Consider the following 22,349-nt stretch of genomic DNA (forward strand, 5'->3'; position numbering starts at 1 on the left):
TGTAACAGAAAAGTAAATAATACAGAAAAATATATAATTTCAAATAAACACCGACTCTTCATATTTCCATGATAAAGTCGTGACACATGTACATAGTTATTTCTCCTATGTTGTCATGTGTGCTTGGACTGGTATGGCTATGCCTCTCTTGACTTGAGGTAAAGCCAGTCACCCCCTGTGCACAGTACTCACCTTGCCCAGTGCCTTTGCCCCTTTGTCCCTCCTCCTTCCGTTTCTCCTCATCACATGTTTCAGTTTCCCTAAGGCCAGTGAGTTTGAGATTATAAAAAGTTCTAGATTAGTCTTGGAAAAGCTAATTCTTGAAACCAGCTCTGAATTTTTAATCTCTAAAATAATTTCCGTGGAGAAGAACTGAAAACCCTTCAAATAAAAAGGGTTTTTTTGTTTTTTGTTTTTGCTTTATATTCCCATTTGGAAGGCAGCATGTATATAGCTTTTAGGACTGAAGTTCCATGTATACCTAATGTTTTGGGGGCAGGTAGGATTATTTCTTTTCATGTACAATCATAATTCTGATTTAACTGGAAGTGGTGGAATGACTCTATTTACCTAGTAACAGTTTTTAAATTACATGAATTTTTGGAATGTATACGTTTGGTGTTCTTTCTAATGCTTATTAACTCTGCTCTACTTTTCCTATTATTAAACTCATACAGTGTACCAGGTATTATGTTTCTAAATTCAGAAAGGTCCTGAAAGTATGGGTTTTAGCTGTAGGATCTTCCGATTGACAAATATTTTTTCAGGTCAAATGTGATAGATCAGTTTTAGCATGTGTTGTTACATTTGGCAGATAAGCATCGGCTCACAGGCTCACATGTTGTTAATTAGGATATGAAGTACACTTTTGAGATTTTAAGGTGCTTTCATTAATAGATATAAGAATGAGTTTCTATTAGGTATTTAATTGCTCTAAAATTCCTCAAGTGCTGAAATTCACACTACTTTGGTAATTATTTCTACAGCAATTTGAGGATGCCGTTACTGATGGCTATTTGCAGAATTCATTAATTCAACATGAGACAACAGCTTAAAATCTGTTTTTATAAATGAACATAAGTGTATACAATATGCTATCTTTTAAAAATAATGTAGAATTCTAGTGACATTTCTAATTTCTCATGAAGAAAATTAGGAGACTTGGTCTGTTTTGACATTGATTGTTATTTTATGCTGAGAAGTTATTGAATGTTCCTTTAATATTTGGAAATTTTGATAAGAATGGCCTCCCTGACATCGTGTTTTATGTTTATCATCCAGAAGGATGGAGTACTGGCATACGTTGGGAATTTTCGCCTGCTTGCAGAACTTTCTAGCCCCTTTGTGAATCAGCGGTAAGTTATTGATATCATTATTTTACACTTATGCTGTTTACCTTTAGTTTGGGGAAATTTTTTTCCAAGATCCTAAAGCTACTAAATAAAAATGAGAATATGTGATATGAACTGTTACCCCCATTGTGCAAGTGAGGAAAGTAAACGTTGGAGGGGTTGGAGAAACTTGTCCAAGATCCCCTAGCTAGAAAGTGGTGGTCCTAGCTTTTGAACAGAGCTCTCTCAGAAAGGTGATGATGCTTTATTATACTTGGGTTCATCTTGGGTCCTGTTCATATTCTTTTTGTTTTTTTTTTTTTAAGTTTATTTACTTTGAGAGAGAGCATGTGTGAGCACTTGTGTGCATGCGTGCGAGCAGGGGAGTGGCAGAGAGAGTGTGGGGGAGGGAGGGAGAAAGAGAGAATCCCAAGCAAGTCCAAACTGTCAGTGGGGAGCCCTATGTAGGGCTCAACGCAGGGTTCAAACTCGAGAACCATGAGATTATGACCTGAGCCCAAATCAAGAGTCAGATGCTTAACCGACTAAGTCACCCAGGTGCCTTTCCTGTTCATATTCTTGACACCAACATACTCCTGTTCCCAAATTCTGATATTGACATTACTTGAGTTCCTCATTTAAGAAAAACAGTGTTCTGGGGCACCTGGGTGGCGCAGTCGGTTAAGCGTCCGACTTCAGCCAGGTCACGATCTCGCGATCCGTGAGTTCGAGCCCCGCGTCGGGCTCTGGGCTGATGGCTCAGAGCCTGGAGCCTGTTTCCGATTCTGTGTCTCCCTCTCTCTCTGCCCCTCCCCCGTTCATGCTCTGTCTCTCTCTGTCCCAAAAAAATAAATAAACGTTGAAAAAAAAAAAAAGAAAAAGAAAAACAGTGTTCTAATTTTAGATTTACAGAAAAGTTGCAAAGATAGCACAGGAACTCTTATATCCTCCCCACCTAGTTTTTCCTATTGCTGATGTCTTCTATTACCCTGGGACATTTGTCAAAACTGAGAAACCGATATTGATACATCACTCTTAAGTGACCTACAGACTTTGTCGGATTACACCAGTTTTTCCAGCAGTGTTTTCTTTTTTGTTCTAGGATTCAATCCAGACTGCCACACTGCATTTAGTTGTCATGTCTTCCTGGTCTCCTGTAGTCTGTAACAGTTCTGAGTCTTTCCCTGTTTTTCTGACTTTGACAGTGTTAAGAAGTACTGTCCAGTTATTCTATAAAGAGTCCCCCAGTCTGGATTGTCTGTTTTTCTTATGACTAGATGGAGGTTATGGGGTTTGGGGAGGAATTCCATGGAGGCAGAGTGCCCTTGTCATCACATCGTATCAGGAGGTACATGCGTCCACATGACATCAGTGGGGATTTGAACTTTCATCACATGGTTGAGGTGGTATTTGCCAGGTTTCTCCACTGTGAAGTTTTTTCTTTTCCTTACTCTGTTCTTTAAGAGCAAGATACAAAATGTAGCCCACTCTCAAGGGAGAGAGGGAATTAAGCTCCACCTCATGGAGGGAGGTAGTTACTCATATTTGCCAATGGATTTGTAATGAGGCTTTATTACCCTTATCCTGTCATTTAACGAGGTCTACTGATGTTTTTTTCTGTGCAGTGTTGGCTGTTCCTTTCACTCCATATCCATGGTCCTAGTTGGGGACCTTCGGGATGTCCATGGTTCACTTACTGCCATAGCCTTCCAACTGACTTCCCTTGTTCCAGATTCACCCTCTCTTCAATCCTTTCCTCACAGTGCTGCCGACGTAGTGTTCCCTGTGTTCCATTTTCTATACCTTATTTTCTTCCAAAAACTGAATCCTGTTTAGACTCTTCCCTTTGACATTCATTGCAGCATGCTCCCTGTGTCTCCAGCCTTATTTCTTACTACTCATTAGAGTCAGGTTTGAACACTTACTGTCTCATGCACCTCTGGGTTATTCTGACGTTTCTTTCTTTATTCACATCATCCATTTACCCTCCATCTTTGAAAAATTTACCTATCTTTAAAATCTTAGGTCAAAGTCCCAAGCCAGGGGAGGCTCCCATGACTGCATGTAGCCTTTTGTGACGTAGTATAGAGATAACCCAGAGAATTGAAACTGTCAAATCAGACTCATGTGAGTTAGAGAATATATCCGGTATTAAACCTTACTAATAATCTCAAGGATCCTGATACATCAAAATGGCTCCCTGGGTCCTTTTTGCATCGGGCACACTCTGGAAGTTATCTATGAGGGCCATAAACAATATGCATAGTTCATATTGCGGACATAGAAGGACCTTTCTTGGTTATGACACATCTCCATATAATACTCAGATAATTACATAACTTATGTAACATTCCCCAGAGGGTCAGGCCCCATAAATCTGTACATCCTAGGTTTGTTTGCCATAAGCAATCCTAGAGTAGGTTAAGTCCTAAAAGCATTCGTGGATGAGACTCTCCAGCAACACATACCGTTAGTCTATTTATCGGGAGGCCTGTCATTAGTATGCTTACCAAGCAATTAGCCTGATCTTTTTTTCTTGCCAAAGGTGGTGGGGGAAGGGGGAGGAGTGGTCCTTCCACCCGCAAAACAGGAAAGAATGGGTTATAGATCTGCTGCTTAACCTTTTCTTTCCCAAGTGCTTATACACTATCTTATTTTGTATGCCACTGTTGCGGATGGTGTAATCTTTTTTTAACATTTATTTATTTTTGAGAGAGAGAGGGAACATGAGCAGGAGAGGGGCAGAGAGAGAGAGAGAGAGAGACACAGAATCTGAAGCAGGCGCCAGGCTCTGAGCTGAGAGCACAGAGCCCGACGCGGGGCTCCAACCCATGAATCGTGAGATCGTGACCTGAGCCAAAGTTAGACGCTTAACTGACTGAGCCACCCAGGCACCCCTATGTAATCTTATTTTTTGAGGAAGATAATCAGTTCCTTGGGCTCTGCCATTTAATTTTTTAAAATAATAATTCTTCTGCAATCCTCAAAGACTGAAATCGTGGAAGTATAGAGCAAAGAGCACGTTCTTTGAAGTCAAAAGACCCACATTCAGACCCAAGCTCTCCCACTTACCATTGGACATGAGTGGAAAACTATTTAATCTCTCTAAGCCTGGTTTCTTACCTATAAAACAGGGATAAATCTCACAGTTTGTTGTGAGATTCAATGAGATTTCGTGCTTGCCGTTTGGTATATGTTCAATAAGTTCTAAATGACGTACATATTCAGTATGCTAAACTGGAAGTGCATAGTCTATGCTTACTTTCTCTACTTTTTTGTATCTTTTTTGCTCTTTAACTCATTCAAGTTAGGCTTCCTCCTCTGTCATTCTGCTGGAACTGCCTCATTAGAGGCACCAGTGACTTCTAGTTGCAAAATCGAGTGAACTCCCTTGGTGCCTGTCTTGTGTCTCTCTGTGGACTCGATGCTATTCCTCACCTCCTTCTAAGGCCCAACTCCCTTTGCTTTCATGACACTGCACTCATCTGGTCCTTGTATTTCTCTGACCATCCTCTCTCACTCTCCTTAGTAAGAGACAGTTCCGTACATGCTGGTGTTCCCTGAGGCTCTCTTCTGGGCCCACTGATCTTCCTCTGGGGTGGCCCAGTGCTTCTCCCTGGGGTGAGTTCTATTTTCAAGGCAGCAGCGATTACCTGTTTGCTCATTTCGGCATAATGAGCAATGTGTGAGTTTTAAAATCAGATACACTCAAGTTGCAGTTCAACCTTGCCACTTACCTGCCCTGACCTTGGGTAAGTTATTTAACATCCCTGTACTACAGTTGTTTTCTCCTTAAAAAGAACATATTTAATACTACACACTTCTTTGTGTCTTAGTCAAGTGTTTTCTCCTCCCAGGTGGCACATCAAATTCAACATGTCTAAAATAGAATGCAACATATTTCCCTCCGTAGTCTCATATCCTCTCGTTCAGCATGTGGCCCAGCCATTCTTGGTCACTCCCGCTCGATATGTGGGAATCACCTTTGACTGTTCTCCCTTACCCACATTTGGTCCATCACCAGGTCTTACCAGAAAACCTCCTAAATATTTCTTGCCTTGGCCACTGACTCTCCATCTCTACTGTCAGTGCCCTCGATCATCATCTCTTGCCTAAGCTACTGTACCAGTACTCTAACCCTGTACTATCCAGTAGGGTAACCACAAGCCACATGTAACTATTTAACATTTAAATTAAGTTAAAAATTCAGTTCTCAGTCTAACTTGTAACATTTCAAATGCTTCACAGCCCCATGTGGTTAGTGTCTACTGAATTGGGTAGCACATCCATAGACCATTTTCGTTACTGCAGAAAGCTTTTTAGGACAGTGCTGTTCTAGACTGCAGGTTGGCAAACTAAGGCTCGGGGGCCAAACCCATTGCTGTTCTTTCACAAATGAAGTTTTATTGGGGCACAGCTCTGTTCACTTGTTTACATGACTGCTGATACACTGCAACAGCAAAGTTGATTGTGACAGAGACCATACAGCTTCCAAGACCTCTTACTTTATGTCTACTCTCTTTGTGGAAGAAGTTTTGCTGATCCCTGCTCTAGATCGTCTACCTGTCTCCGGTCCTGTTCCCCTTTTGTCTCTCTTCTCTATCAGTATCTTCCATGATGATCCCCCTAAAACCCAAAAATGAACATGCAGCTTCCCTGGTTGAATCCCCTCAGTGGCTCCTGCTGCATTACAGGATAAGATGTGGGCTCTTCAATGTGATACAAAATTTTCCAAGAATAGCTGTCTTCTCTCTTTCCACCACATTTTTCCCTCCAAAATCTCCTCTCATTCCAACTTGTCCATATGCTGAAAAGGTCTCCTGGCTCATCCTTCAAGACTCAGCCTGAGGATTATTTCCATCACTGAATCCCATCTCTTTTGGGTTGAGCTGGGTGTCCCTCACCTGTGCTTCCACAATAGTGACATACATTTACCCCATTAGGATTAGTGTATTTTATGATAATGTTCTCTCTCTCTCTCTCTCTCTCTCTCTCTCTGTTTCTTCTGGTTCATCTCTGTGTTCATTAGATCAAGGGTGCAATTTTGTTCAACTTTGCATGGTCCAGCACTCCAACATTGTCTGGCACATAGTAGCCATTTAATTGCTTTTTGAAAAAATGACCCCTGGGAAGTGATCAGTTAAACTTAGCATCTCTTGAATGTGATTCAGATTATGAGACTTTGAAGCAGGAGAAAATTAACTGACGCTTAAAGGAACTTCAATTTGTTTTTGTTTGAAACTCTCTGAGAACTCATAAAATTAGAGATAGCTTAATTCTACACCTTTATCTAAAATCTTTGAGTCTTTAGTAAATTAAGAAAGGGAGAAGTGGGGGCGCCTGGGTGGCGCAGTCGGTTAAGCGTCCGACTTCAGCCAGGTCACGATCTCGCGGTCCGTGAGTTCGAGCCCCGCTTCAGGCTCTGGGCTGATGGCTCAGAGCCTGGAGCCTGTTTCCGGTTCTGTGTCTCTCTCTCTCTCTGCCCCTCCCCCGTTCATGCTCTGTCTCTCTCTGTCCCAAAAATAAATAAAAACGTTGAAAAAAAAATTAAAAAAAAAAAAGAAAGGGAGAAGTGTGTTTGGAATGTGAACAAGAAATGGTATCACGGAAGAGCAAGCAGATAGTAACAAAATCAAGCGCAGCCACTTAAGCTCTCTTAGAGTTTTCTGTTGGTTAATTGTTTTCTTTAGAGTTTGTGGTATTTTTATGTTTTCTCTATTTTGGAGCTTTGTATAATTTAAGAAGACACATGGGATGCATGTGGTGGCTTCTAGAGGAAGAGGACTAAAATAAAGCTTAGACACCTGGGCTTCAGTTAAATTTCTGCTGCTGAGTTATACCGTGCATCAGGTTTCTTTTATAAAAACTAATTCAGTGGTGGTAACTTCTTCTTCCCTAAATGCAATGAACTGTCATGAGGACATATTTATGCATTGCATTGATATTAAAATTCAATATCTTATAAGAACTTTGTACATATGCTCCTTGATATGTGAATTCAGTACTTACTAAATACCTCCTCAGTACCCAAATGTCCCAGTCCCTGCCTTCGGGACCTTCAAGTATGGTGTCTAGTGGTGTGTCTGTGTTTGAGAAAATAGGACTTAAAAATAGAAAATAATGAGCTAGTAAAACAAGACATTATGTGAAAACAAAAAAGTGCTGGTATTAATGGTGTAAAACAGCTGCTCTCAAACTTGTAGATCTCATAAATTATTGAGGACTTGAATGAACTTTTATTTCCTGTGGGCTTCTATCTATTGATATTTGCCAGATTGGAACTTTCAGACTGCGACATTAAAATATTTATTAATTCATTTAATAGCAACAATAATATTTTATGTCAACATAATGTGTTTTTTGTATGAAAAATAACTACATTGCCAAAATGAAAACAATCCTAGAGGGAACAGTGTCCCGGGTGTACATTTTTGCAGATCTTTCTGGTGTCTGGCATGATGGTATTTAGCCGGATTCTCAGGGCTGGCTCTGTTTTCAGTCTGTTGTGAAATGTTGTTTTGGTAGAAGCACATGAAAAAAAACAAAAACAAAAACCCTGGCCTCTCAGAGTTAATAACGTAGTAGGAAAAGGTAGAAACACTTTAGTAGCCTTTTCACATAATTGTGGATATTCTTCTTGAAAATTACCAAAATACACCAAGAGGTAGTTTCTTAAAGGTTAGTTAAATGTAGAATCTGAAACCATATCAACAAACTTTCTATACATAGTTACATTGAAGTCCATTGGTCTTTCTTGCGCTTTGAATCTTTTGCACATGCCTAATTATGTAACATCATGCTTTGGTCATTTGGCCGTTTGGGTCACTGAGTTATGTAGGTCTTCCAAATGTTGGTACATTTATTAGTAATATTAAAAAAAGTCACATTAGTATCACCACTGATATCATTTAAAGAGTCTAAGTATTGGGAGGCTACCAAATTCATAGTGGCAGATAAAAATTTTCCAAAATTCTGATTTTCATTTGAAAGTTCAAATTCTGTTATTGGCAACAAATACAAGCTTCTTCTCTCGATGTGACAAACTCACTTTTCATTTTTGAGAAAACGCCTGCCAAATACCCGAGTTGAAATAACCATAGTTTTTCAGGGTTTTTTTTTTTTTTCAAGTACAAATGATGGTCCATGGAAAAAGCATGTAGTTTAGCTCACAATTCAAATCATCATCCAAGGGTATTTCCTCCAGACAACTATTATACTTTGTAGCAGACGTGTGTTGTATATACTTCCCATTTTATCACACAGAGTATTAAAACGATATACTCAAAGGCCATGATTCAATGAAATTATTATTCTTCATTAGGGGCATTCTTAAGTGAAACTGGCTTTATCCCCCCCCCCCCTTTTTTAACTTTTTTTTTCTTTTTTTTTTTTTACTCCTTTGTTTTAAACTGCAAGAGTGTGGCAGGAGAGAATACAATGTCTACTAGTACCATTTTGTGCCATTGCCATGATTTGCACTAAGATGCCAGGTTTATCTACCAGTGCTTTGCACCGTCGTTATAGAAGTCAGCCCAAGGAGCAAGGTGGATAATATTTTAATATTATTATGAAAATAGTTTTCCCCTGTGCCCCTCCAAAAAGTCTCAGAGGTCCAGGGACCACATTTTAAGATCTATCATTGATTGATATTTGCCATGCAAGTCTTCACCTGAGAAGGTGGGAGCTATCCTTAAAATGTTTTGGGATGATTTTAGAAGTGGGTGGGGAGGGGAGGCCCTCCATTCAAGCAGGAAGAAATGAACACGAGTTTTTAAAAAGTGACATAAACATGCCATGTGAAAGAGAAACCCAGACTTGTAGGATTAAAGAGTATGCCTTAGGAAGAGGGTGGATAGGCATAGAGGGTATTGAGTGTCAGAGAGAGCTGATTGAACTTGATCCAGTGGACAGTGAGAATGTAGTCTAGTAGAGGAAGACGTTCTGAAAATAGCCCTGAGTTAATTGTAGTTTTTGGTATTTGTAGGATAGATTGGAAGATGGAGGCAAATGTAGTGTTAGGAGGTTAGCAGACAGCTCTTAGTTTTGTGAATGAATGGTGTGATTTCATTAGTCCTGAAAATAAATAGGAGTCCACTTAGGCTGTGGGATAGAGAAAAGACAACGAAATAGAGATTTTCAGGGAAGAAAGGGGATTTTGGCAATGGATGAGAAATTAGAGGTAGATAAAGGGATGAGTTTAAGATCACTTAACTATATACCTTTGAGGAATTGACCCACGAAAGATACGGAGTATGAGGAAGACTGGGGGCGGGGAAGGTGGTGGATTTGGCCTGGAGATGTTAGATAAGAGGACAAACAGAGCATCTGAGTGGAATGTAGTGAGAGGTACAGAGAGGAATTTTGGGATGATCAGGTAGAGGTGACATTTGAAGCCATGAGAAAAGATGGCATTTAAGTGATAAAGTTGAGTGTCTAGAATTGAAGCATAAGATAAGGAAGACTACATACAATGAAGGAATAGTTTAGTAGGGGAAGGAGAGCCAAAATAATATTGGGGTGTGGGGCAACTTTTCTAAAATTAAGTTCCTGAACCCCTAAAATTTCAGGATTAATATTAAATACCAGTGTTTACATGCCTGAAAGAATTACATTTGCAACCAGGATATAACCAGGGTCAGCTCACTGCCCAGTCTCTGTGTAGAGTCCCAGAAACAGTACAGCATCCAAAACCTTTTTGGAGTTTTTCCAAGGATGTCAACAAAGATCGTTTGTTACTCACAGAAACACTTCTTAAAATTCTCTTCGCTCCTCTTGAACTCACAATATCTCCAAGACCCTGCAGTTTTCCCAAGGCTCATTCAAACTTCTGATCCTTAACTCCCAACTCCAGAAACTCCCGGAACCATTGCTGTGTGGAGGGATTGATTCTATGATCCCATCCTCTTTCCTCACGTTTTTTCTTTCTCTATCTGCAAAGAACCTTCCTGCTCTTTCCAGATGTGAATTACACCAAATAATACCTTGTTTTTACATGATTTGTAGTTAGTACCACACTCTGCACAGTTAATTCCCAGGACTTAATTGAAAGATTCAATTTTCATTAGAGGGGAGTGGAGGAAGAAGTGCTAAATGACCAAAGACAGATTTTTCTCTGTGGGGTTGGGTGAAGATTATAAACGCCTACAATTTTCTATCTTCCTGTACACCTGTCTTAGTAATAACTGTGGATGGTGGGTAAAGAGTGTTTTCCCTCTGTTCTTTCTTCTCACATGCATGTCTTCCTTCTTCTTCCTGCCTGTTTCCCTTTCAGCTTCAATACATATGTTCACAAACTGTTAGCCTTTATTTGATGGAATGAAAGTGTGTTCAAATTAGGGAAGATGTAGATGCCAACAAAATAAGTGGTCCTTTTGACGTGAGAGAGGAAGATAAGAGAATATAAATATTATTTCACCTTGTATTAATATATGAGCTCTTCCCTTTAAAAGAGACTGACTTAAAGACCAGGCACTAGTCACATGGAAAATTGGCAGACGATGAATATGGTTGGTGATTGCATAGTAAAGGCCAAAGGACAAGTTCCATAAGTCTGGATTTTTACATAATCACCTTTCCACACAATCAAAAATTTGGAAAGTACACGAAGTGCTGGAGAACAGGATAGTAGTCTGGACCAAATATAGGACTTATGAAAAGAGAAAAAGACTAGAACTCAAGGGAGACCAGTTAGGTCAATGTAGTCATCGAGGTAAGACATACTGAGGACCAAAAATTATAATGGCAGCAGCGGGAAATTGAATGAATCAGGAAGGGATAAGGAAGACTTTAGCAAATAAAATAGGGCTTGGTTACAGACTGTGGAAATAGTCTAGGGTGACTGCAAGTTTCTGATTTGGATGAATAAGTCATGGTGACACCGTTGTTGAAGATTGGAAGATCAGTAGGTGTAAACTTCCAGTTATAAAATGAGTGGGGATGTAAGGTACAGTGTGGGAATACAATCAATAACGTATCAGCTTTGTATGATGACAAACATTAACTAGACTTACAGTGGTGATCAATTCTGGTGTATACAATGTGAAACCACTATGTTGTATACCTGAAACTAATATACTATGTTATGTCAACTATAGTTCAGTTTCATCAATCAATAAAATCTACAAACCACGCACAAGCACGCACACACGCACACACACACGCACGCGCATTTTTCACAGAAAGACCTGAATTGAACAAGAAAAAGCAGACATTGGGATGCTTGTGACACACGAACACACAAACTGTACTGAAAAGATGGCCCCTGCACTCTTTCTAGTCTTATCGGCTGTCTGAAATATGGCCATTTAATTATACAAAACAATTTTGTATGGCTCAGTGTTATATGAAAGCTTGCTTGTGCAAATCCTTAATTTTTATATTAGAATGGCATTTATTCATGAAAATAAAAATGTTCCATGTGTCAAAACAAACAAACAAACAAACAAATGATTGGGAGGTCAGAAGAGAAACAGGCGGTTTTTGTGGTGGTGGTAAGTAGAGGAGGGGTTGCCAGGCAGGGAGTAAGGTATTGATTCTTGGCATGTTGAGTTTTAGGCATATTTGAGAATTTGTGATTTGTAAATGCTCACCAAAAATTAGGTGAAAATGCTCAACAGTAACTTAGAAATATGCAACTACAAGTAGTCTGTGTGAGAGAACTTGAAGTCAAAGATTTGTGCTAGGGTGGTGAGCCTCTGAGAGTGGATGAAATGACCTTGTAGCACATATAGAAGGAATGGTGTTTGGGAGACACACATATTTAAAAAAATTTTTGTTTAATGTTTATATTTGAGACAGGGGAGAGACAGAGCACAAGCAGGGGAGGGCAGAGAGAGAGGGAGACCGAATCCAAGCAGGCTCCAGACTCTGAGCTGTCAGCACAGAGCCCAGTATGGCTCTAACTCACGAACCATAAGATCATGACCTGAGCTGAAGTCAGACGCTTAACTGACTGAGCCACCCATGCACCCCTGGGGGCACACATATTTTAAGGGACAGGCAGAAGAAGTGGAGACTGAGAAGTGTGATTATAGGGAATCAAGAGGAAATAGTATCATGGAAGTCAGGAGAGACGGAAGTGTGATGGTTGGCAGTGTCATATGCTATAGAAAGGCCACCTGAGATGAAGGCTAAGGTGAGCCCACTGTCTTGGGCCTGGGGAAGCCACTGGTGACCAGTTCCTTGCAGGGGAATGTGATCATATTGTACTGGGCTGTGAGTATCACAAAAATGTCTGTGAATATACTGTTGACTTCTCTTTCAAAAAGTTGATAGGAAGACAAGCAGAGGAGAGACTTTTGGATTAGAATTGAGCATGTTGGTGAGAAAGAAGAAAGGGATCGATCTAGATGGAACAGAGGAAGGGGAGAATTGATGGACTAAAGTCCCAGAAGGTGGAGTGGGGTCCTGAGCATGGCAAGAGTATAACATCTGAGTATAAAGGTAAGGTGCCCGAAAAGAAGTTTCGAGACCCTGAGGCCAGAGTTTGGGAATTCATGCTTGATGGAACCTTAATACCTCAGTAATAGAAGAGGCAGTTCCTCTGCAGGGACTAAGAGGTAGAAAGGAATGAGGAAGAGAAGTGACTTGAGTGGTGACACAGAGGTTGGAAGCACTTTATGGAGAGTGTAGAGTTAAGTAAAGGGACTAAAGCAAACTTGAGAATTCAGCAGAAGCCCAGCTCTCTTTTAAATTATAGTTGTGCCTGCCATTTCCCTTAATATCTGTATGGGTTGAGGAGGGGCGCCTGGCTGGCTCAGTCAGTTAAATGTCCAACTTCGGCTCGGGTCATGATCTCACAGTTGTGGGTCCGAGCCCTGCGTTCGCTCTGTGCTGACAGCCCAGAGCCTGGAACCTGCTTCAGATTCTCTCTCAGCCCCTCCCCTGCTCATGCTCTGACCTTCCTTCTCTCAAAAATAAACATTTAAAAAAATATATGTGGGTGAGGAATAGTTATTTATTGAGTTCTTAATATGGCAGGGGGAGATTCTTACTGTGTGTCGTAACAGCTTCCTAGCAGAAAGCAGTCCTGTCATCGTCCCCAGGTTTGTAGAGCTAGACCTGAGGCATAGAGGTCAATAACAGGAAAGCCATGCAGGTGTTAAGTGGCAGAGGCAGGCTCTGAGCCCCGGCAGCCTGTCTGCAGAGCACAGCACCCACCTGCGTGTATGTGACGTGCCTGGGAAAGCTGGTGTGATGAGCTTTTGGAGGTAGGCAACAAGGGTGGGATGGGTGAAGTGGCGAGAGACCTGAGGGCGCTGATAGGTCTTCTGAAGCCAACCAAGGTCAGGGAGGTAGGACGGAAGTAATCAAAGTCTGAAAGCTGATACTGAGGGACTGAGAGTCAGGAGGTCAAAGAATGGCTTTAGGTGGAAATGGGCAAAGTGAAACGTGGGATGCTAAGGGTTGTGATGACAGAGGTCATTTGAGTGATCCCAAGGCCCCGTATAGTCGAAGAGGTGAATGGCTGAGGGTAACGGGAAGTCCTTGGATAGAGGAGACTGTAGGATGGAAGATCTGGATTAGAACAAAAGATTTTGACTTGACTGCTTCCGTGACGCTTTTCCATTTGTGATATTTTATTAATTTGACCATTGCTGCCTAAATAGTTTCTCTTTTAATTGCCTTGAATAATTGAGCTTCTCTCTTGTCACCCTACGTACACTTAGAAATTGTAACATACCTCTTATCCTACCAATTACTCCTACTTGATCTTTTGATCTCTCTTAGTAAAATATTTTAAGGTTTTCTTAACTGTTAAGCTTTAGCTACCGAGGCTGAGCAGTTTCTAGCTTAGTCATAACTAATTCAGCCAAGTTAAATATTAAGATACATGGGCATATTTTACTATAGTTACAACTTAATCTCTAAAATAAGGAGGTAAAATTAGGCAAGATCTTTTTTTTTAAGGAGAAAAAAGCAGAATAGAGAAAGTACTGCAATTTAAAAGAAGCTTCATTTCAGAATAATTTTAGGGGTGCCTGGGTGCTCATTTGGTTAAGCGTCCGACTCAGCTCAGGTCGTGATCTCACGGTTCATGAGTTCGAGCTCCATGTCGGGCTCTGTGCTGACAACTCAGAGCCCTGGAGCCTGCTTCAGATTCTGTGTCTCCCCCTCTCTCTGCCCCTCCCCTGTTCGTGCTTGGTCTCTCAAAAATGAACAAACATTGAAAAAAATTAAAATAAAAAAATAATTTTAGACGTCTCCAAAAGTTGCAAGGAAGTTACAGAAGGTTCCCAAAGACTCCTCTCTGTTGTGATGGTTTCTCAGACTTTGGTTGTTTTTGAGGAGTCCCGGTCAGGTTTTGCAGAGTAGTTTTCAATTTGGATTTGTCTCATGTTTTCCTCATCATTAGACTCGGGTTATGGGTTTTTGGAGGAAGACAGTGGAAGTAAAGTGCCATTCTCACGACAGCGTGCCAGGCCTGAACACTATAAACATGACTTATCACTGTTGATGTTCACCTTGCTCACCTCGCTGAAGTAGAGTTTGTCACATTTCTGTTTTAAAGTTACTCTTACTACATCACCTGCCTTCTATACTGAACTCTGGAAGGGAGTCCCTGTGAATAGCAGTGGGGAGTTATGTTTCAACTCGTTGAGATTACAATATCTACATAAATCATTTGTAATTATTCTGTACAGGATATTTATCTTTTCTCCTCCAATCATTAATTCCTTCATTTGTTTATATTACTATGGATCCATGAATATTTATTTTATACATCAGGTTTTTTTTTTAAATCCAATACCACATTATTTATTCATTGTTTACTTTGTTCAGAATGTTACAGCTTTGCCATTGAATTCTTTCACTTGGCTTCTGTGGCCCTTTGATATAACTTATCATTTTGCTTTGAGCACTTTCTTACTTTCTGTAATAAAAAATATTCTAGATCCATATTGTATGTATGTTTGCATCATTTTTTTGTGTGGACATAAATCAGTTGGGGAAAAGTACCTAAGAGTGTGATTGCTGGGTTGTATGCTATGAATATGTTTAGCATTGTAACTGCCATATTGTTTTCCGAAGTGGCTTTACCATTTATTCTCACCAGCAATGCTTGAGGGTTCCTGTTGTTCCATATCCTTGCCAGCAATCGGGATTTTCAGATTTGGGGATCTTAATTATGTTTATAAATATGCAGTAGTATCTCATTGTTTTAATTTACAGTTTTCTAATGACCAATGATGTTGAACATCTTATCATATTCTTATTTTCCTTTTGTGTATCTTCCCTGATGAGGTGTTTAAGGTCTTTGGCCCATGTTTTAATTGGGTTGTTGCCTTATGGTTGAGTTGTAAGTGTTCTTTTCATACATTGGGTATATTATCCTGCATGTATTTTGAAATATTCTCTTCCAGTGTGTGGGTGTCTATTTTAACAGTGACTTTCACAGAGCAAGTTTTTAACTTTAGTAAAGTCCAACTTATCAACATTTTTTTTTCTACGGTTATGCTTTTGGTGTTATATCTAAAGTACTATCGCCAAACCTCAGATCATGCAGATTTTTTTCTGGGTTTTCTTCTAGAAGTTTCATAGTTTTTCATTTTACATTTATGTCTGTGGTTCATTTTGAGTTATTTTTTGTGCAAAGTGTGAGGTCTCTGTGTAGGTTCATCTTTCTGCATCTGAACATCCATTTGTTCCAGCTGTTTGTTGGAAAAATGATGCTTTCTCCATTGAATTACCTTTACACCATAGCCAAAAGTCAGCTCAGTATATTTCTGTGGGTCTATTTCCAAGCTAACACTGTTGATCTTTCACCAATGCCATGCTGTCTTGATAACTGTAGCTTTTTATAGCAAGTCAGTCTTGAAAGTGGGTAGTATGAGTCTGCCAGCTTTCTTCCTTTTCGGTATTGTGTTGGCTATTCTAGGCCCTTTGCCTCTCCATATAAATCTTAGGGGGGATGCTCACTGAATTTTAAAAACTGGAAACTAAAATTAAAATGGTTAATCCTCAGCGACGCAGAGTAAATGTGATGCTTTTAAAAATTTTTTCCAGGTGGTTCTTTGAAGCTCTGAAGTATCCTAAGTTTTCCAAGGCTAACGTCATCAATGGAATTCTCATGACAGTGGTGTTCTTCATCGTGCGGATTGTCTCGATGCCTCCTTTTTATGGCTACATTTATTCTGTGTTAGGAACAGAAGCCTACATAAGGCTTGGATTTTTAACCCAATGCTCCTGGATCTCTACTTGTATTGTTTTGGATGTGATGAATGTCATGTGGATGATCAAAATTACAAAAGGTTGCGTCAAAGTCATCTCTCTCATCAGACAAGAGAAAGCCAAAAGTAGTCTTCAGAATGGAAACTTGACTAAAAGTTGGCTATTGATAAGCATACTTTATTACTACCCGCATTATATCTACTGATAGGATGAATTCTCGGCATGTTCTTGTGCTTCTTATTAATTATACTTGTTATCGAGGGTTTCAGTGCTTTCTTTTTTTTTTAACCTTTAGAAAAGAGAAACTAAAACTTAGCTCTTAGTCCAAAATTTCGTTTCTGATTTTCTTCTGCATTATAAGCATGGATAAAATCTAAAGGTTCAAATAAAAAATTATAAATATAGTGGAGAATCGTTCCAGAAATCTGTTAACCTGCATTGGTATTTTTCTCTGTGAAAAGATGACTATTCTAATTTGATGCGCTTGTTTTGTGTCACCAGGTTTTCTGAAAGAATGGAAACTGCTTTTAAATTTGTAAATAGCTCTCAACCTTTCGTTGTACTGCGCTCATTTTGTGCTATGGCTGTCAATACCTGTGGAGGGTTTAATTTCTGAATTGTTGAGCTGTTCTTTTTCTTAGGCTATTAGTAATAATGTATTTTTTTTTTGTTTAGATATTCTATCATCTATTAATGGTGAAGTATTTTGCTTGCTTTGGGAATATTTAATTAGTTCAGTCATGGAAATACTTCTTTCATTTTTCAATTTTTTCAGACCTCACTTTATTATTTCTATTTTTAACATTTTATCAAAGTACTGCTTTTTTATTCGTAGTAAGGCTTAAGACAGATCTTTCAGAGCTCCTTGAGAGATGAATTCCTCTTTCTAAAAATGCATGTTGTAGATGACTATTTAGGCTAATAAGAGGAATCATTAAGAAAAAAGCTTTAACACTGCTGTCTCGGTTTCCCTGGCACTTTTTCCATGAAAAAAAATATGATTTCTATTTGCAAACCTCCCTTAAGTTCAGAACCCAACATCATCAGCACCAAAGTGTTATGCAGTGTGTATATATCATGCTCCTAAGGTAGGCCTCTTCTTGATGAGACCAAACTCTAAAAAATCAGTATTCACATTTTACTCACAGTTCACACCCATGCTTGCTTAGTCAATATTTTGAGTGCTTTGACTTTCTATCTTTCCTAAAGTACAGGGGAAAAAAAATAGATAATTTAATCCAAGTATTCTGATCATCAATATTCTTGTCTTATGCGATAATACATGACTAGGGACTCGGGTTTTTTTGTTTTTTGGGTTTTGTGTGTGTGTGTGTTGTGTGTGTGTGTGTGTGTGTGTGTGTGTGTGTAAGTATATGTTTGCTTTTTCTTTGATTCTTGCAACCCAAATATAGAATTATATAGTTATCTATTATTGCCTTTATTTTTCTCAAGTACTTGACTTTAATGATTGTTCTTACGTAAGAAAAAAAGAAATTTAACCAGTGACAGATACTTGAATTTAATTGAACCCAAACCAAAAGATCGAATCCACTCAGTTTCTCAGTTGGTAGAAGAATGATTCTCTTTCATCGTTCATGTTATGATGAATCAGCTTTGATTTAATTTGACTTGATTTGATTTGATTTGATCTGGCTGTCTAATGCAGATAGAGCCTGATAAGTTTTAGACCATTTAAAGAAGGTAATTGAAATCTCAGTCAGTGAGAAAATCAAATTGATCAGCTTATACTAGGTATACTTATTTTTGAATGACTTAAAGTAATGTAAAGTATAGGTATTTGCTTTTAAAGCTACTGATATTACATTGATAATTTGTTACCAAATCTTGTGCCTTCCACATCATAGGCACTTAAATGTGTATTAGTGGTTTAGAGAGGGTAGGAAAGCACATGGTTTTATCTTGTTCTTTTCTTGCTCTTTTGCAAGAAAACTGACTTTTTAAAAGGAACACATTTATATTAGAAAACTATTTTGGAAATCAATTCCTTTAGAAAGAAGCAAAACTTGAAATAAATATTTTTGACTCTTTGGATATTTCTATAGTTTCTGAACAGATTTTAAACCCACCACAAAATGAAGTCAGTATAAAGCAATATATTGCAATGTATTGTAATATAAAACTCACTGCTCAGTGAGTTTCCATATAGTAGTTTGGGTTTTTATGCTTGCTACTTCATGCTTAAAACTTCATTTTTACTTTCATTGACAGTACTTTTCATCAGTATAGCTGCTCAGTGAGCAAGTGTGTTTAAAATAGCAATGCTTTGAACTAAAGTTTGTCATTCCCTTGGTCAGCAATTCTTATTTTGTGCTGGCTGCATGACAGCTAATTCAACATCCAGATTCAATACCCAAAAGTAGAAGCTCCATGTTTCCTCTCACAACGCACATGAAATGGAAGAGACACTGCAAACTGCCGTGCTACTTTAAATCAGATTTTCATAGGAACTATACTTCGCTCTTCTAGGATTGTGTCCACCTACCTAAGATACAAGGCGTTAAAGACAGAACATATCATTTATTAAACGATGAATTTTTCATTTATTAAATGACAAACTTTTGCTAGACATTTTACATATTAAATATTTTGACTACATGGGTTAATTTAAATGATTCTATCAGGCGTTCTGATATTTAACAACTCTATTAAAATATTTGTAGAACATAAAAGCAAATTGGTATAAATTTTTAAGCAACTCTATTTTTATAGAAAATGATTAGTGACAACCTGTAACTATAAAGATGTTCTTTGAACATGTAGTAGTCTAAAAAAATAAACGATTCTTACAAAATTTTAGAAATGAATGAAAATCAGCATGCAAGATCATAGATTCTGCATCTGACATTTGGGAGAATTTAAAAATTATGAGTTTGAGTTCATAGAGTTTGCATTCTTGTGTCAAAAATCTTTCTAGTGAGTATTGTTTGCATTTATTTAAAACTCAAAATGGAGTTACCTATGAGTAAAAAAAAAAATTAACTCCTACATAAGTTGTGTCTTGATACCTTATAGTGAGTTAAGATGCAATTTTTATTCCACCTGTTTTATTCCACCTGTTTAGTTTTGTTGTTTCATGGGCTAGCACTGTGTTAAGAGAAATAATAATGTCTTCACCATTCCTAAGGGTGACTGATATACCATGGATGCCCCAGTACTATTGTAAAGATCTAGTTTTAAAAACTGCCTAGTATATGGGTGTTTGAATCAAATCCTTTTCTAAATTTTAACCTACTTGATTCAATCTTTTGCTAAACTATCAGTTTTTAAATTGGATACTTTCTTTGAGGTGTATCCGGTGTTTGGAGAACCGTCCCTTCACGGGCATGAAGGGCCAGCTTTATGCGTTACACCATTTGTCATCCTGGGTTAGAAACAGTCTTATGGAGATGTCTGGGGGAGAGTTGTAATATTCATGTTCTGTTTTGCTTTTGAGGGAAATAAACATGTTCCAAAAGACACTATTAAAATAAACGTTTGAACAAATTTCTGCTTCTAGGTTACTCTTAACTCCAATACATAAATATACATATGAACTGGCTTATCAGTGGTTTACTCTGTTGCTTGAAATGGAAAAGTCCATGTCATTGTTGACATCATCACTTATATTCGTGGAAGACTATGCATTTATATGTTTTGAATTCCAGAAGAAGCAAACTCGTAGAATTTTATCAGAAATGTGGCACAGTGTTTCTCCGCAGTTATGAACCAGCACAGCAGTGAGACCCCTCCTGTGTCTGGAGACCGTGGGCACACGCACAAACCGCCCAGCCTTACCCACAGCTGGTTGACGACAGGCACACTAAAGCTACCGAAAGTGAGTTTTGACACCAAACATACGTATAGTACGTGTGAGAACAGTGGGAAGCCAGCAGGACCTGGAGTTGGAGACACCACGACTGATTTTCCCTTAAAAGTCATGATGCTCCTCCATCATGTAGAAGTTTCTCTCTGAATCCTCCCAGCCCTTCCATCTCCTCCTCTTAACACCCTGACGATTTTATCGGCACCTCCATCTCTTATGCCAACACCTTTCAATGTCAACTCTCTAGGCTTCCCCATGCCCTTAAGCTTCCCAACCTATTGTGGCAAATTTCAAAGTATTCAAATATGTTCTTCCGGGGCGGGGAGTGGGGGGGAAGCATTACAGTAAGTTTAAGTGGGAATCAGACAAACCATAATTGCTAAGAGGCTTTGGGAAGCCATTTAGTACTTAATAACACTTGTTACAAGATGAGACAAGGCTAATGAGACTATAGTTTTATTGAGAAACATCTGTAGTCTCTTTCTTAAGCTGGCTCAGCAGGAAGAGCTTTAGAATACGTTTCAGCTGGGGAGTCATTGCAGGCATGCACATTATCTAAATGCTCTTCCTTAGACCCTATGACTGGAAGAGGAGGAACTGAGGTGTCTGTGGCAGCGTTACTGAGTCCTGCTCTTTAGTTGACCAAATTTAGTTATGGTCGTGTATCCTTTAAAAACAAGCCGACCAGCAAGTGGATTACTCAGCATATTTTACAAGTGCAACACCCAAGGACTTGAGCCCTGTCCCTTTCCAGCCTAGACTTCCAACTGCCTCTATATAGCCTTGGTAGTAAGTCGTACCTTTATTTGAAGATATTTTGGATAACAATGAAGAACTGAAGGCTAGCTGCTAAAGATTGGGTTGTTTGCATTGAAAATGTTTACACTGATTCCCTTGAGCAGTAGACAGTTTTGATATCAGGCCCTATATATAAGACCAAAAACAATGAGAAATATTTCTAAATCTTAAAGATAGAAATACAATACCTCTGGCTAAAAACTCGTTAATTATCATCTGTATATGTTTTTCTTTATATCTTTACATAATTCTTTCTGTAATTAAGCGCGCGTTAGGTGTTTGCTGCTTCTTGGTTAATAAAGCCTGAAAATATAACTGTAAATAAAATATGCTATATTTTTTCTGTTTCTTGCTTGGTTTGCTTCTAGTGTGGTCATATCTGCTTTTTACTTAAGGAATTTTTGCATAGATAATATTCTGTTACTGACTTGTAACTAGGATGGTTATGAGGTTTTTCTGGTAATTATTAGAATTTGTAAAAATAACCTTTAGACATAGATTTCATTTGAAAAAGTTACTCGAAAATTGCAGCAAATGTGATAGCTATAGTGATATATACAATTTTTTTTCTGGGAATATATACACATTACTACTTAATTGTTAGAACGATTTTGGAAGTCTTTCAAAATACATTTAACACTTTGAGAACACGCCTTCTAATTTATTTCCATAAGGCTGAATGAAGAACTTTTTTCTTTACAAAATGTGAGACTTGGTAATTTACACATCAGCGTTCATCAGATTCATCAGCATTTAAAATAGCAATTTAGTATTCTTTACTTTCGTCTCTGGTTGTGCTTAATTTGGAGGGGATTACTTATATCTCTAGGTAATTCCCTTAACATTTTCAAATGTTTGTATACTTTATATGTGTGCCAATTTAAGGTATATGCAACTTCTAAGCAATAATCTGCATGTTATACAAGGTTGGCATTCCTTTATCATGACAATTTTATTTGATATGAATTTTAAGAATGTGTATAAAATCAATATCCTATATATAAATCATCCCACCTCCCAAGGAAAACCTTCAGATTTTCTTGTGTTAGAACACTAATGTGGTGCGAAGCTTTGTATTTTGTGAGAGAAAATTAATAAAACCACAGTTATTTAGTGCAAAAGTTCGAGTCTGCAAAGTGTACACTTTAATAGTAATTAATGAATACATTGATGAGAAAAATTACTTTCCTCCAACCCAATCCTCTCTTCTAGCTCTTGAATCCTAA

At 38.5% G+C, this 22,349-nt stretch overlaps 1 protein-coding gene across 3 annotated transcripts in view; it reads left to right on the forward strand.

Annotated features, from left to right (window-relative positions):
• Positions 1–21,462, forward strand: part of LOC115521213 (TLC domain-containing protein 4-like) — a 70,326-nt gene extending 48,864 nt beyond the window's left edge. For all 3 annotated transcript variants that reach the window (XM_030326266.1, XM_030326267.1, XM_030326268.1), the window contains exons 6-7: positions 1,282–1,355; positions 16,338–21,462. In XM_030326266.1, the coding sequence (XP_030182126.1) occupies positions 1,282–1,355; positions 16,338–16,707 (444 nt within the window). In that variant the 3' untranslated portion in view covers positions 16,708–21,462. The remainder of the gene's footprint in view (positions 1–1,281; positions 1,356–16,337) is intronic.
• Positions 21,463–22,349: the final 887 nt, after the last annotated feature.

The sequence above is a fragment of the Lynx canadensis genome, chromosome C1 (genome assembly GCF_007474595.2).
Source record: "Lynx canadensis isolate LIC74 chromosome C1, mLynCan4.pri.v2, whole genome shotgun sequence".
Lineage (NCBI taxonomy): Eukaryota > Metazoa > Chordata > Mammalia > Carnivora > Felidae > Lynx > Lynx canadensis.